This window comes from Vombatus ursinus, unplaced genomic scaffold (genome assembly GCF_900497805.2).
Source record: "Vombatus ursinus unplaced genomic scaffold, bare-nosed wombat genome assembly UNPS02014781.1, whole genome shotgun sequence".
NCBI classification, from domain to species: domain Eukaryota; kingdom Metazoa; phylum Chordata; class Mammalia; order Diprotodontia; family Vombatidae; genus Vombatus; species Vombatus ursinus.
In genome coordinates this window covers 32,856,637-32,870,773 of record NW_020954559.1, presented here as the reverse complement: position 1 = coordinate 32,870,773, position 14,137 = coordinate 32,856,637, and the positions used below count along the sequence as shown (strand labels likewise).

Here is a 14,137-nt window from a genome sequence, read left to right as displayed (position 1 = left end):
GTGTGTGTGTGTGTGTGTGTGTGTGTGTGTGTGTGTGTGTGTGTGTGTGCTGTCTCTTGAAATTAGAGTATAAGCTCTGGGAAAGCAGGGCCTCTGTCTCAATTATCTGTTTAGCTAGTGATTAACATAGTGCTTTGTACATAGTAAGTACTTAATGCATATTTTTTTCATCCATCACCTATCATCTATTCAACCACAAGTAGTTCAAATTTAGTAGGGAAAAATTCCAGGGGATTGATGATGATGATGATGAAAATCCACATTTCTATATAGCACTTTAAGGTTTCCTTATGTGCTTTCCTCGCAACTCTTCTGTGAGGTGGCTAATACAAGTATTATTAATCCCATTTCACAAATGAGGAAATTGAGAGCCATAAAGGTGAAGTAACTTTTCTATAATCACCACATTAGCATCATGAAAGGCAAAAGGTAAATTGTTAAAGAGAATGGTTTAATAGACAATGCATGGCTCATGAGAGTTATAGTTATATGTCTACAAGTCAATGTGACTCAGTAATGTGGAATGTAAGAACTTTGAGAATAAGTATTATTAATAAAGATAAAGCAAACACTGGACAGAAATGCCATATTCAATATTTTCCCCAGATTCTTCTTTGGAGTACACAGTTTTATCCTAATACTTCAAAATTTTCTTAGCTTTTAATTTTTCTATCTGTAAAGAGGGAACCCTAGTGCTTAGCTAATTTCTTATTCTGACAATATCAGCTTTCTAAACTTAACAATTGTTTAGAAGAAATCGTTAAAAATAATAGTAATAATAATAATGCTAGTTAGCATTTATATAAGCTTATATATTATATTATAAATAATATAAATATGTACACACACATACATATGAAATAAACTTTAAGGGTTACAAAGCACTTTATAAATATCATCTCACTTTTTCCTCACAATAACCCTGAGAGGTAGATGCTAGTATTATCCCCATTTTACATAAGAGGAAAATAAACTAGACAGAGATTAAATGACTTGCCCAGAGTCACAAAGCTAGTAAATATTGGAGGCTGGATTTGAACTCAACTTTTCCTAACTCCAGGTCTAATGCTTTATCTACTTCATCATCTAGCATAATTATTCTACTACATTTTCTTAAATAGGAGCAAAAGGGAAATAGTTCCTGACTACTTACCTTCAGGTTCCCTAATTTTCCTTCCTGCTGCAGACTTCCGAAGCACACTCCGTCCTGAGTTAAACAGGCTTGTTAACTCATCAAGAGGACTGGTTAACGGTCTTGAGTTTGGAGGGCTGTATGGTAGTGGAGAAGATGAACTGGAGTTGGGTTTCCTGTGCTCCACTTTTGCTACCTTCCCAGGAGAATAGGACAGCTGAGAGAATGAGCTGGAAGAACCTGCACCATGAGTTGAATTTGGTTTCTGAGGTACTTTGGACAATTCCGAAATTGTCACTGCTTTCCCAGCATTAGCCAGAAATGGAGTGTGAGTTTCTGGGGGGAAAGTAAAATGTGTGGAAGGCCGAAAAGCAGTAGGTGGAGGCACTGGAGGAGGTGGGAGGGGAGGAGGAGGTGGAGTTGAAGGAGGAGAAACTTTGCTCGAAACATTAAATACCATTAGACCAGGGGATGATGGTCTGTCATTGTCCCCTTTCTGATTTTTGGAGTACTGTGGAGACAATGGACTTGATCCTTCTGACTGCACAGGGTATTTCAGATTGGTTTCTAGGACAGGAAGCTTTTTGACCTCCAAGGGTGTTAAAGGTGACTCATCAGATGCTGGAGAGCATGTCACCGGGGTTGGAGGAAACACCAGAAGTGGAGGTCTATGAGGAAGCAGATTTGGAAAAGGTGGTGGAATGTCACATGTATCTCTAAAGGTCCCTGTGGTTTGACTGTTTATGTCACTCTCTTCAACAGCTAGAGGTTTTCGACAGTCAAAAAACAGTGGTGGGGATCCACTTACTAGTGGAACCATTCCCAAGCCACTGTTGTTACTTTCTTCTGGCAAAAAATATTTCATCTCTTCATAAACAGACTCTCCTTGATCTGGGCTGTCTGTCTCAATGGAACTGTTCTTTATTGTGTTCCCTACCATTTCGATGTATACTGGCTCGGTCTCCTCCTCTTCCTCTTGGGACATATACAAATTGAGGATTCCCTGGTGTGGTCCATCTGCAGAAGAAGCTCTCTGCATTGTCATCACATCTTGTTGACCTACTTTAGTTACAGCACTTAAGTATTTTGCTTCTCCAGGCTTTTGTGCTGGTATCTCCTCATATGAGCCACTAAGCTTTGTGTTGGGGCTTCTTTTGGGCTTTCGAGGAGGAATCTTTTTCATTGTACTGTAATCATCACTGTGTGGCCTAGGCCGAGTCAACACTGAAACAGAAAGAAGAGAGTGGTAGGGTTAAGATTTCTCAAATAATTGCATCTTGCACCATGTAGCTTAGCTTGGACTTAACTCTTCACAGATCTTACTGTTCCAGATCCTAAATGTTCTAAACCATATTTCTCTTCAACATTTGAATTCCGTCCCTTTGGTTCCTAAACAAAATTCACTTTATTCTGTGCAAAAGAAGAGTATCAAAATGTTCAATATCAAGATCAAGATCAATTATTTTTAGTATCGATAAGACTAACAACTTATCCACGAGAAAAAGGAGAAAGTTGAATAAGGCAATATTTATATTTGAGGAGGTCTGACTATGTCTTTGCCCTTCTTGAAGAGAGTTTAGCACATTCGGTTGAGATAAAATGGACATAATGACAGACAAAATAATCTGGGCTATGTTTAACTGTTATTGTCCAAAGAATTTGTCTAAAGTATCTCAGAAACCTACTTGTGGTGAAGGTTCATTCAGCTCATTCTCTAAGTTGCCATATTCTCCTGTGAAGATGGCTAAAGCTGAGCACAGGCAGCCTAGTTCGAAAGAAACTTTATAGTTCTATGTAACTAAATGCTTTTTAAAAAAAAATGTATATATAAATTCCTTTGTTTGGCATTTAGGGCCCTTCACATTCTGATTCAATTTTGTCTTTCTAGGTTGATTAAACATTTCTGTCTCTCTGTCTCTGTCACTCTGTCTTTTTCTGTCTGTCTTTCATACTTTGCAATCTAGTCAATCTACTTTGCTTTCAATACATGACATTTCATTTCTCATTTTCATGCCCTTGTACTGGTTTTTCACCCATTCTTAGAATATAATACTTCATTTCCTCCTCTTAGAACCCCTGGATCCCTTCAAGGCTCAGCTTAAGAGTAAAACTCTTCTGATCCTTTCCAAAATTCTCCAGTTGTTAATGGTGGAATATTTTGTATAATACAAATTACGTGTAATTATTTTGTATATACCCAGTTTAACCACACAATACAATGTAACCTCATTGAGGACAGAGAGTATCTCAATTTTCAATGTTGTACACTCAAAATTAAACAGAATAAATGTTTAATAAATACTTATTGATTAAGTGATTGATTGTATCATATATTCCACATTTTTACAGGCAAGGAAACTAAGATGTTTAGAGGTGAACTGACTAATTAAAATCATATAGGAAATTACTGACAGAGCCAGAACTAGTTCCATTAAATAAGTTAACTAGATTGTTTTGATGGGTGAATAAAAATGATTAAAGTAGAAAGAAGGAGAAATTTCTTTAAAACTTACTTTGGTTACTATTAAAATAATAAAAGCAAGCAACAAATAATAAGGTGTTAATGGGAACAAAAATAAAATCTAAAATACAAATAATGAGAAATATTTCCTGCAGAAAAAGACAGAGACAGAGAGAGAAGAGAGATAGAGAGAGGAGAGAGGGAGAGAAAGAGAGAGAGAGAGTGAGACAGAGACAGAGACAGAGAAACAGAGAGAGAGAGACAGGGAGAGACAGAGAGAGAGAGACAGACAGACAGAGACAGAGACAGAGAAGAATATGTATGGTAAAGCAGCCTCAAATAATGTTGGAATCAATTCAAGACAAAATTAAGTTAAAAAAAGAGTTAAGGGAGCAAATGGAGATACTTGATGTGTAGGTAGAACAAATACAATAGGCTTTTTTTTTTAAAAGAAGGATGATTTATTTCTCTCATAAAATAATGAGCAATATCTTATGGAATAAAGTCATTTTGTTAGACAAATATATCCTCTATAAATAGTGAGAATTATTTTATATAATAATATCATGTTATTTTACAAAATATATTGAATTTTGAAAATCTTGACTTATTTCATCATTCTGGACTGTTTAGCCACTGTAGTGGAGTTTATTGCTCATTTCAAATAGGGCCCTTTAAGAGTTAGGGTCCTTCAACAGGATCCTAACAAAGAAAATTCTAAATCTCAACTTAGTAATGGAAAAGAAAAATTAGCTTTCTTGAGAGAGAACCAGTGAAAGGGGGCATGTCCATAGTAAGAAAAATGCCCATTATTTACCATATTGTTTCATCACCTGTTTTTTTTTTTTTTTTTATTCAAAGCAGACAAATCTCTGGCAGTGCAGTGGAATGCATGCATCATATTTAAATTGTTCTCAGTAAGTTAAAGACCTTTAGTTCATAAGCAACTTCTCTTTGGAAAGTTTCAGCTCTATTATCACCTTGTGACCCAAATGAGCAAAGTTTAGATAGATACACTATAGATTCTATGAAAAGTTTAACTTATTATACAGTGAGATTAAAATATTATAATAACACACAAATACAAATCCTGGCTACATTCAATTCAGCTTCATGATGTATATTTATTTAGAAATATTGAACTTTATTGATTGATCTAGCCTGAGATGCATTCCAAACCAAGCAAATTCTTAAAAAAAAATGTTTGGATATTAAGTTTTAAGAAAACAACAACCATGGAAACAAAAACTCAACAACTTCACACCTCACCAAAGAAACCAGAATGATGTGATTATTATAGCCATATTATAGCCATATAACCATATTATAGCAAATAAATATTTAGGTCAAATTGTGACCAATTTAAACAGAATTCTGTTATGATCACAATTTTAAAAAAATGCTAGACCTCTTAAATTGTGTGTTCTATCATTCCTCCCACATATTTGGCTCCTGACTAATTCACCATAAGATGACACAAAATTTTTATAAAATGCCACCAGGAGCTAAAGAAGCATTCTTCTTACCCAAGAGTCTTTTTTGTTTTGTTTTGATTTTTCCTTTCCATTTTTGGGAGGAATCTTTGAGGTTATTTTTAAATTGCACAATTTGCATAAATATACATGTCATATGGTTTTAACCTCATTGAAGCCCAGACATCTAGAATTTAATCCAGGAGAACAAAATAGTTCCTTTTCAACAACCAAAAAGTTGAATAGAGAGTGATCCTATATGTTCCAAAATGGCAAGCAGCATTTAGAATTAGTTTTGACCACATTTTACTGCAGGTACAAAGACTCAGTCACAATTGGATGACAAATGGAGGGTCTCTGAAAAATTCAAGAATTTGCTGGAACCTCACTATGACACTGTTTGGGGAGGTTATGTTCCAGTACAATATTACAGGTGGTGAAAGAACATTTAACTGCCTGTCTGGTACATTCAATAATACATTTCCCAAGACTCAGGACTCACAGTTCAGATAGATGATGCCTTTTCCAAATTTCAAAGGTAAATATAATGAATCTCCAGTTGAAAATTAGGTGAGCAAAACAAATGAAATTTATTGCTAAAAAATTTGTGTATCTCTGTAGAAGATTCTGGAATGTATGTATGTATACTGTATGTATATATATATACACACATATATAATACACATTATGTACATATAAAATAGGATAAAATTATTTAATGTATAATTTATTTTCAATTTATTTATATAATAATATATTTTATATAATTTGCTTATTTAACATAACATATATAAATATATTATATAACTATGCAGAATAGAACTATAAATGTATATGTATACATGTATATATGTGTGTACACACACACATATAGAGAAAGAGAATATGGAACTACAAACTATATATGTTGATATATACACACACATACACATACATATAAGTGCATGTATACATATATATAGTTCTAGTGAGTGATGTCCTCTTAATGTGTCATAAAACAGTCATATGAAAATCTAAGTTTTTCATATAATAATAATAAATTACATAATAATAATAAATGACAACATTTATTAAAACCCTGTTCTGATGTCTTATGATGTGGGGATTGTTCTGAAAAGTCCATCTTCTTTTAAAAATTTTACTGCTGCCTTTTGTTTTTACATCCACCATGCATCTCTCTATTGATATTTGAGTGACCTATAATTTAAATTCTTTAAAGAGTGTAATAGTCTGTGATTCATTCCCATTTTGCATCACCAGACAAAAATTGGTGTTAAAAAATTGGACCTCTATTTCAGAAAGAGATCATTAAAAGCAATTTGAGATTTCCTAAATGCAATCTAGTTAGCTCTCTTATTCATTTTTTTGGGAACAGTTAGTTGTCCTTCTCAGCATCAGTCCAAAAGGAACTAGCTTTATGGAAGGATCATGCAACGTCAGATGAACATCTTAGCAATAGGCCTTCTTTATGCTTTTATGTTATTTTCTCATGTAAATAGTTAGCTAAACTCATTCAGGAGGCTTTGCAATGGTTCATTGCCCAATATGATCAGCACTGCATCATCTTCTGATAGGAGCATCTAGAGAAGCTCCTAATCCCTAGGAAATTCCTCTCCTCTTTGGATTTGGCACTGAGAATTCTCTATGACAAAGATGAATACTTTTTTTTTTATCCCTAACCAGTTACTGACAAATACAACTTTACATAAGATATTATAATTCTAACATATTTGTATAATTCAAACTATTTGAGGCTGATAGCATCAAGAAAGTGTCTTTTTATATTTAGGCTCTGTTGCCCATAATGGACATCTAAGATAGGGTTTGTATACAGCACCCTTTGACTCCTAGCCCAGCTCTCCATCAATCACACTGAATTGCTACTTTGCTAAGAATCTCTCCAGGTCACTTTTAGATCTCCATTTTGAAAGGGATCTCATTTTGCCTAAGCTGCCTTCTTTTTTTCCTAGACATTGTATGGAACAAAACTAAACAAAAACATAACTATATGTTATGCCATGATCAATCCACAAGTAAGCACTTGAAGGATCACTCACAGTGCCCTAAACAGCTTCTGGCTTTGTGTTGTGTAAGGTGGACAACAACTGGCTGTAAAGAAATGGGGTGTGTAATCAGTGTGGTGGAACCTCAAATTGTAGCTGAGTTGAGATGTCTAGAAATTAATTTCGCATATTTGATTTTTCTGACTTTGGACACATGTATATATATGTGTGTGTGTATGTGTTTGTGTTTGTATATATATGTTTGTGCATGTATATATACATGTGTGTATATATGTGTGTGTTTATATATATATGTATATATGTATATGCTCCTTTCTTCTCTTTCAGATTCAAAATTTGAAAGCTCCCTTAATAAAAATATGATCTTTGGGTTTTGGATGCTATTTGATTGATACATTGATTCATTAGTCTTATATTTTACTCATTTAGTGCAAGAGAATATTCTATTACTGGGTGGCAGAGGGGAGAGAGTGCCAGGCCTAACTCAGAAATACTTGAGTTCAAATCTGACCTCAGACACTTACTAGCTGTAAAATCCTGGGCAAGTCACTCAACCTCTGTTTGCCTCAATTTTCTCATCTGTAAAATGGAGATAATAATAACACCTATCTTCCAGGATTGTTGTGAGGATCAAATGAGATAATAATTGTACAGCACTTAGCACAATGCTTGGTACATGGTAAGCACTATATAATATTAGGTATTATTACACTAAGATTTGTAGAAATCATTTTAATTCTCTGATTATAAATTCATTCTCCCTCAGTATAGGTATGCTTGACTAAAAAGTTATTTTTTACTCTCTCAATCAGTTTCTCACTTTAAAATGTCTTTAGATTAAAGAAAAATGATTTCTAAAATATATTTTTCTGTCTCCTGATAACATTTTCTCTACATGTCAATGGATTCCTTTTTTCAAAAGAAATTTTAAAAATTATTTTCTAAAACCTCAACCATCCCTTTGCCCTTTGTAATTTGACCTGAATTATGCTTAATAATTTGATTTCTTTTTCTCATTTCATCAAACACTACCATGTTCTGATTCTCAAATTAGGCCTTTCCATCCACTTATGTGATGACTTGATGTGATTTAGAATACTCATGTCTTTTCCCATTCTCCCAACTCTGTAAGATTTATTCTATTCCTTTTCATATTGATTTTTCCATCTTGAATAAAGCTACTACTAGTGAAACTTCACCCTCATATTCTTTTTTATGGTACATTTTGTTCTGAATTTTGTTCTTTTGTAATCATGCCATATTCTCTATACCCAAGTGAATATGATTGTAGAAAGTATTTGCTCCCCACCAGGTCTGTCTAACCCACAACTTGTTTCTTATTTTTGTCATTCCTTTGTTGAGCTTTGCCCCACAAACCTACCCCTGCAGACTACCAAGTTAAAATACCTAGAGAGAAATAAGGGAATGAGTGAGATTTATCCTGCCTACTCATTCTATGTGCTTATGAATTATTGAGATATAAATATTATTGAGTAAGCACTGTACTTCCTCTGTTTAAGATGATATTGTGAATCCCACCCTTTCCAATTGCTTTCCACTGATCAAATTTAAATTCCCCCTTGAAACTCATTTCTATCTTTACTCCACGTTGTTTCTCATATTTGTCTATTTCTGTATTTACCCTCATCTTTATTTCCTACATCCTAGCAGAAAATATGATTTTCTTCAGTCTTATCAATTATTAATCATGAGATCATGGATTTAGAGTTGAAAGGAATCAGGGATATTATTTAGTCCGATCCTCTCATTTTACAGAAGAATGACCTGAAGCTCGGAGATGTTAACTGACTTGCCCTGGATCACAGAACTGGTAAAGGCTTGAGGTGGTATTTGAACCCAGGTCATCATGATTTCAAGTCTAATCCTCTGTTCATTATACCAATATTTGCTCTTCTACCGACACCTTGAAGTCTTCTTGTACATTTTTCTATTTATTTAGGACAATCGGCTACCTCCCTGTGTTTAAAACATATATATTTTTAAAAAAATGATTTCACCTGAAAGCCTGTTCAGACACATTAAAGAAGATGATTGTACTAAGCTTAGTATTGTATTTTACTCTAGACTTGTGTAACTTGTCAAATATCTTTGTCTAGAAGAATATGCTTATGCTTTCTCTCTATTTTTATCTTGGCTAAATTTCTCTGATTATTATTTTTAAAAAGCAATTAAATTAAATTCTCTGTTCTCTGATGTGTCCTATTTATTTTTAATAATGCCAAAGATGAATAATTACTAATAAGTAATCATAATATGAATCAAGGGATGGCAAACTATGGCCCATGGACAGACTCCTAATATAAATGAGTGGAAGATAACTTGTAATGAGTATGCAATTTAACTTTAATCACTTAGATAAAGATGTTGCTAGAATCTCAATATAGAAATTTAAGTTACTTTACTTTTACAGAAACCACTAACTAGAGCTTGCTATGCATTGAATAGTGAATCATTTCACTCATTGGCATGATAAAATAGGTGTTGTTTGTCTAAATTTTGATGCAAAGAAAAACTGATGAAATGGTTGATTTGGGAGGTTTTATTTTGTTTGGGACTAAATCTGGTATAAGGAACTCCTAGTGAGAAAATACACAACCAGTGCATCTCAGCACTTACAGATTTTGAATGTTGCTTCAGGCACTGATAGTTTATGTGACTTGCCAGGGTCACACAGTTAGTATGTGTCACAGGTAGGATGATCCTAAGTCTTGATCCTGACCATATCTCTTTCAATTGAAAGTTTGAAAAAAATTCTAATTATTAATAGGGTCCAAAATTTGTATTGTCAAAATGTGAAGTTTATTTTATGTGCAGCTGTGTGTGTGTTGGGGGTTGTGAAGAGGGCAGGGGTAGGGAGAATAGCATGAATTGCCTTTTCCAACAGTCTTAGAAATTTTAATCAAATGTCTTGTTTTCTTAGTGATTAAAGAGCCACTAGTAAACCGGTAATTAGATTTATTTCTATTAAAAATGTACTAGAGCAACAAGGCTGCTATGTGACGTTTGAGGACCGGAAGTGAAAAGATCAATAAACAGAAGTAATGTTGTTGTCTCCCAATCTGTCCCCCGCCCCACTCCATCATTTCCCTTTCAGCCTAACCTTCATTAGCTGTTTCCTTAGCAGCTGCTGACAAGCAGGCACTAACAGCTTCATAGGAAGCACTCAGTCGTGTGTTGGGGTCTCTCTTTGGTTTGGGAGGGGGCTGTTTCCGTGGTGATGGCAGGCCATTGCTGTCATCCATGCTGAACACAGAGTGCAGGGAGGGAGATCTGATGGATGATCCAGCCAGAGACTGTACCAAGCCATCCACTGCCATGGGGACTGGAACTGAGCTAGAATGAAAATGCTTGGGTGCCCGACTGACTGCAAAGTTGTCTTCAGAGACCTTTCCACCCTTGTCTGCAGCTCTTAAAGGAAAGAAGAAAAACACACACACATAACAGAAGAGATGCCCAGATGCATTATTCAAATGATAACAATGAACCTGTTCATGCAAACATAATAACAGCCTTTTGGAAAACAATCTCTCAACACCCCTGCTGTGACTAGAGGATGTGTATGCAGTAATCTTCTGACAAACAAATCCAGATGAAGCTGCTAGCATTTTTCCATTTCCTGCTTTATGATAAATAAGATCATTGGACTCCCCCCACCACCACACACAGACATAAATGCAGCTTTCCTTAAGTAGTTTCATATTGTTGATCAGGCATTCACTGAATAGATTGTTCACACTCTGATTATTAAACACAATCAAAACCTAGGAATTCAATCTGAATGATAATTTCTGGGAAATCCATCTTAATAGAAAGTTACTGATGCAGCAAATGTTAGGAGTTCATCATGGCTCCCTCTCAAAGGAGTACACCATTATAAAAAGCAAAGCTTGGAATTATGGGGGTAACCCACACTACTTTCCTATTTCTGTCTCTCCCTCCATGCATCATCAGCCATCATTTAATTATGTGGAGTTATTTTCTCCATCATAATGATTTTCTTTCCCTTTTAGTCTATATGTCTTTTCTGTTGCCAAGTGCATTGCTCTTATCCAATAAACAAATTGACAAATCATTTGGTACTTAATTTTACATCTGGGCAAAGTGAGAAATTGAGGTGATTGTTCAGTTCCAGCAGGGAAAATAATAAATATCCTTCTGGAAGGCATATGCAATTAATAATTCTTTAGTTAAAAAAGATATAGTAAAAATAATAATAATAACAAGAGCAATAACAACAAAATTTTTCCTTTTGGTTTTATAAGCTGGAGTAATCACATGATAAAAAGATGTCAGTGCATTTGTTTTCCAAGTTGTTGTTTAAACATTTGTTTTTATAATTTTATCTCTTTATGGCAGAACACCAAAAGAGCTGGAATTCTTCTAAAAGATATAGCCAGATGCCCATGTAGGAAATGAAATAGATAAAAACTTGGTATTCAGTATGTAATATGTTTTCACTGTAATGCTTAAGTACCAGTTTTTCCCTACAAAGAGATTTTTAGTATTTAATCACTGGGATATCTGAAGCTAATTAAACAGAGATGACACTGATATTTTTACTTTAATAAAAATAATCTTACATAGGCAGCACAAGCAAAGGAATGCCATTTCCAGTGAGATAAAATGTGGCATTATTGAGTTACTGTGCAAAAATAAATAGCTCCCTACCAAGTGAATTATGGCCAAAAAGAACTGATTACTGCCATTACACAGACTGATGTTATGATGTACAGGTGTCCTTATCATTCACATAAGAGGAAGGACACTCTACTGTAAGTTAAAACAGGTGGTTGCAAAATTTCTATTTGTAGCTAAGCATTCAAAGTATGCTTTCAAATCAAAAGAAATAAAAGATGACTTCATTAGTGAAGAAAATGTGTCAATTTAGATAGTGACTAGAACAAACACAATTCTCTATATTGATTTCATGGCATCTCCTCTCCCCTAAAATGGCTCCTTATTAATTACCTTGGCAAATTTCCAGAAGGTTGTCTAAGTCAGCATTTATGTTCAGTGTGCTTCAATGAAAAAATTTAAAAGCCCAATTAAATCTGTTTGCTAAAAATAGAGCTATCAAAGACTTTAAAATAAAAATCTGAGATTGCCTGAGGTATTCATAAAATGAAACAAGTATAGCATACAAAATTAATGACCTTCAAAATAGAGATTATAAATGGTCTTGTGATATGTGCATCTATGTTTATGGTCTTGTTAACAAGGATATTTAATATATTAACAAAAATATATACAATATTCATCAGAAGCCATAATTACATCATCATTATCTTCATCATCATCATCATCATCATCATCATCATCATCATCATCATCATCATCACCAGACCCTTCATTTCTTTACAATAAGAAACTCCCAATGAGAAAAATTCCCTTACCAGTTCAGAACCTCACCTGCTCTGCAAATTACAGTCTGAGAGAGTTGCTGGAGGTAACACAATATTAAATCACTTGCTTAGGTTCACATAACATGTGTCAGAGGCAGGATTTGAACCCAAGTCCTCTTGGTTCAGAGGAAAGCTCTCTACTGCTATATCATGTTGCCTCCCTAATAATAATCATGATAGCAATAATAATGACAAAAGCAAACATAATACCTCACATTTATAATACCCTTCAAGACTTAGAAAGCACTTCACATATATTGTCCTCATTCTACAGATCAGGAAACTGAGGTTAAGAGAGTTTAAGTGATTTGCCCAGTGTCACACAGCTAATAAGTGCCTGAGGCCAGATTCGAACCTAGTTATTCCTGAACTCAAGCTGAACATTCTATCAACTACACTGTGCTGCCTTTAGCAAAATGTTTGCAGATGACATACATGCATAATATTTGTAAAGTGATTAGCACTGACTTCGTCACATAGCAGATGCTTGTCCCTTGCCTCTTGTCCTATGATCATTGCTGGTGACCCTGAGTTGAGAGCTGTTCTGAACTCTTATGGTGATAGCTGGATCAATTACAAAGGCTGTCAAAAATGTTTTCCACTTACCTTTTGGTGCCTTCTTGTTTGTTCCTGACTTCGAACTTTTCTCTATGGTAAACTATGTTCATTTCGTTGCGGAGCCGGTCATTTTCTCGAGCTATGTCTGAAGCATTCTGAATGACCAGTGCATCGTATGTTTTCAGGCCCATGTCTTCTGTGTTCTGGAGGAAACTCTTTACTGAAGTGACCTCTTGTTGTCTGATGCTCATCTTTTGCAGCAAGTGTTGGCGTGCAAGAAAGCCTCTTATAACTGTCAGAATAGGACAAAATTATGGTCCGATGAGAGAAACATGAATCCAAAATACAGAAGCGAAGTCACAATGACATTAAGCTGCATGACTGATAATGGGGTTACAGACTGATAAATATAAGCTCAGTGTAAAAGAAATAATGAAATGTATCCTAGCCACATTAAAACGAGATTTAAAAATTCATTAATAGCTATCATAAATTCAAAGATTATGTTAAGAATATCATTTACTTGGATAGGTTACCAGGAATAATCTTTATAATGAGGTCTTTTATGTATAGGTACATACTCTACCAAGGCAGGGTGAAGTTCCTTTATGCTAAGACAAGTGTTATCAATGACTGGGACTGAAAAATAATATTATCACCTCAGGGCCAACTTTCTGGTCCTGGGTCTCTCTGAGTTTAGCTAAGGCTGCTCCTTTGATAACAGCGCCTACTTAGAATTGTAATTTAAATATTTCTAGTTTGGTGGGACCCGTCAAGCTTAGAATAGCTTTTAATAAATCAATGTCTACTCCATACCACAAAGAGATTTTGTTCTAGGGCTTAAGTGAAGGATAATACAAGTGTATATACACATACATACACACATATACCTATATATGTCATACTCATGTGTGTATACATATGTATTTATACATATACACATACATAGCTGAGTGTACGTGCATTTTTAAGCTAAATTAACCTTCATATAAACCCTAGTCTATCCCTCATTTAAGACATAGATAGATAGATAGATAGATAGATAGATAGATAGATAGATAGATAGA

At 34.6% G+C, this 14,137-nt stretch overlaps 1 protein-coding gene across 1 annotated transcript in view; it reads right to left on the bottom strand.

The window, feature by feature from the left end:
- LOC114046106 (unconventional myosin-XVI-like) overlaps window positions 1–14,137 on the bottom strand; it is a 682,808-nt gene that overhangs the window by 82,517 nt on the left and 586,154 nt on the right. The window contains exons 30-32 of the mRNA XM_027866360.1: window positions 13,119–13,362; window positions 10,211–10,518; window positions 1,154–2,356 (exon numbers count right to left, since the gene is read on the bottom strand). Coding sequence (XP_027722161.1) covers window positions 1,154–2,356; window positions 10,211–10,518; window positions 13,119–13,362 — 1,755 coding nt within the window. The remainder of the gene's footprint in view (window positions 1–1,153; window positions 2,357–10,210; window positions 10,519–13,118; window positions 13,363–14,137) is intronic.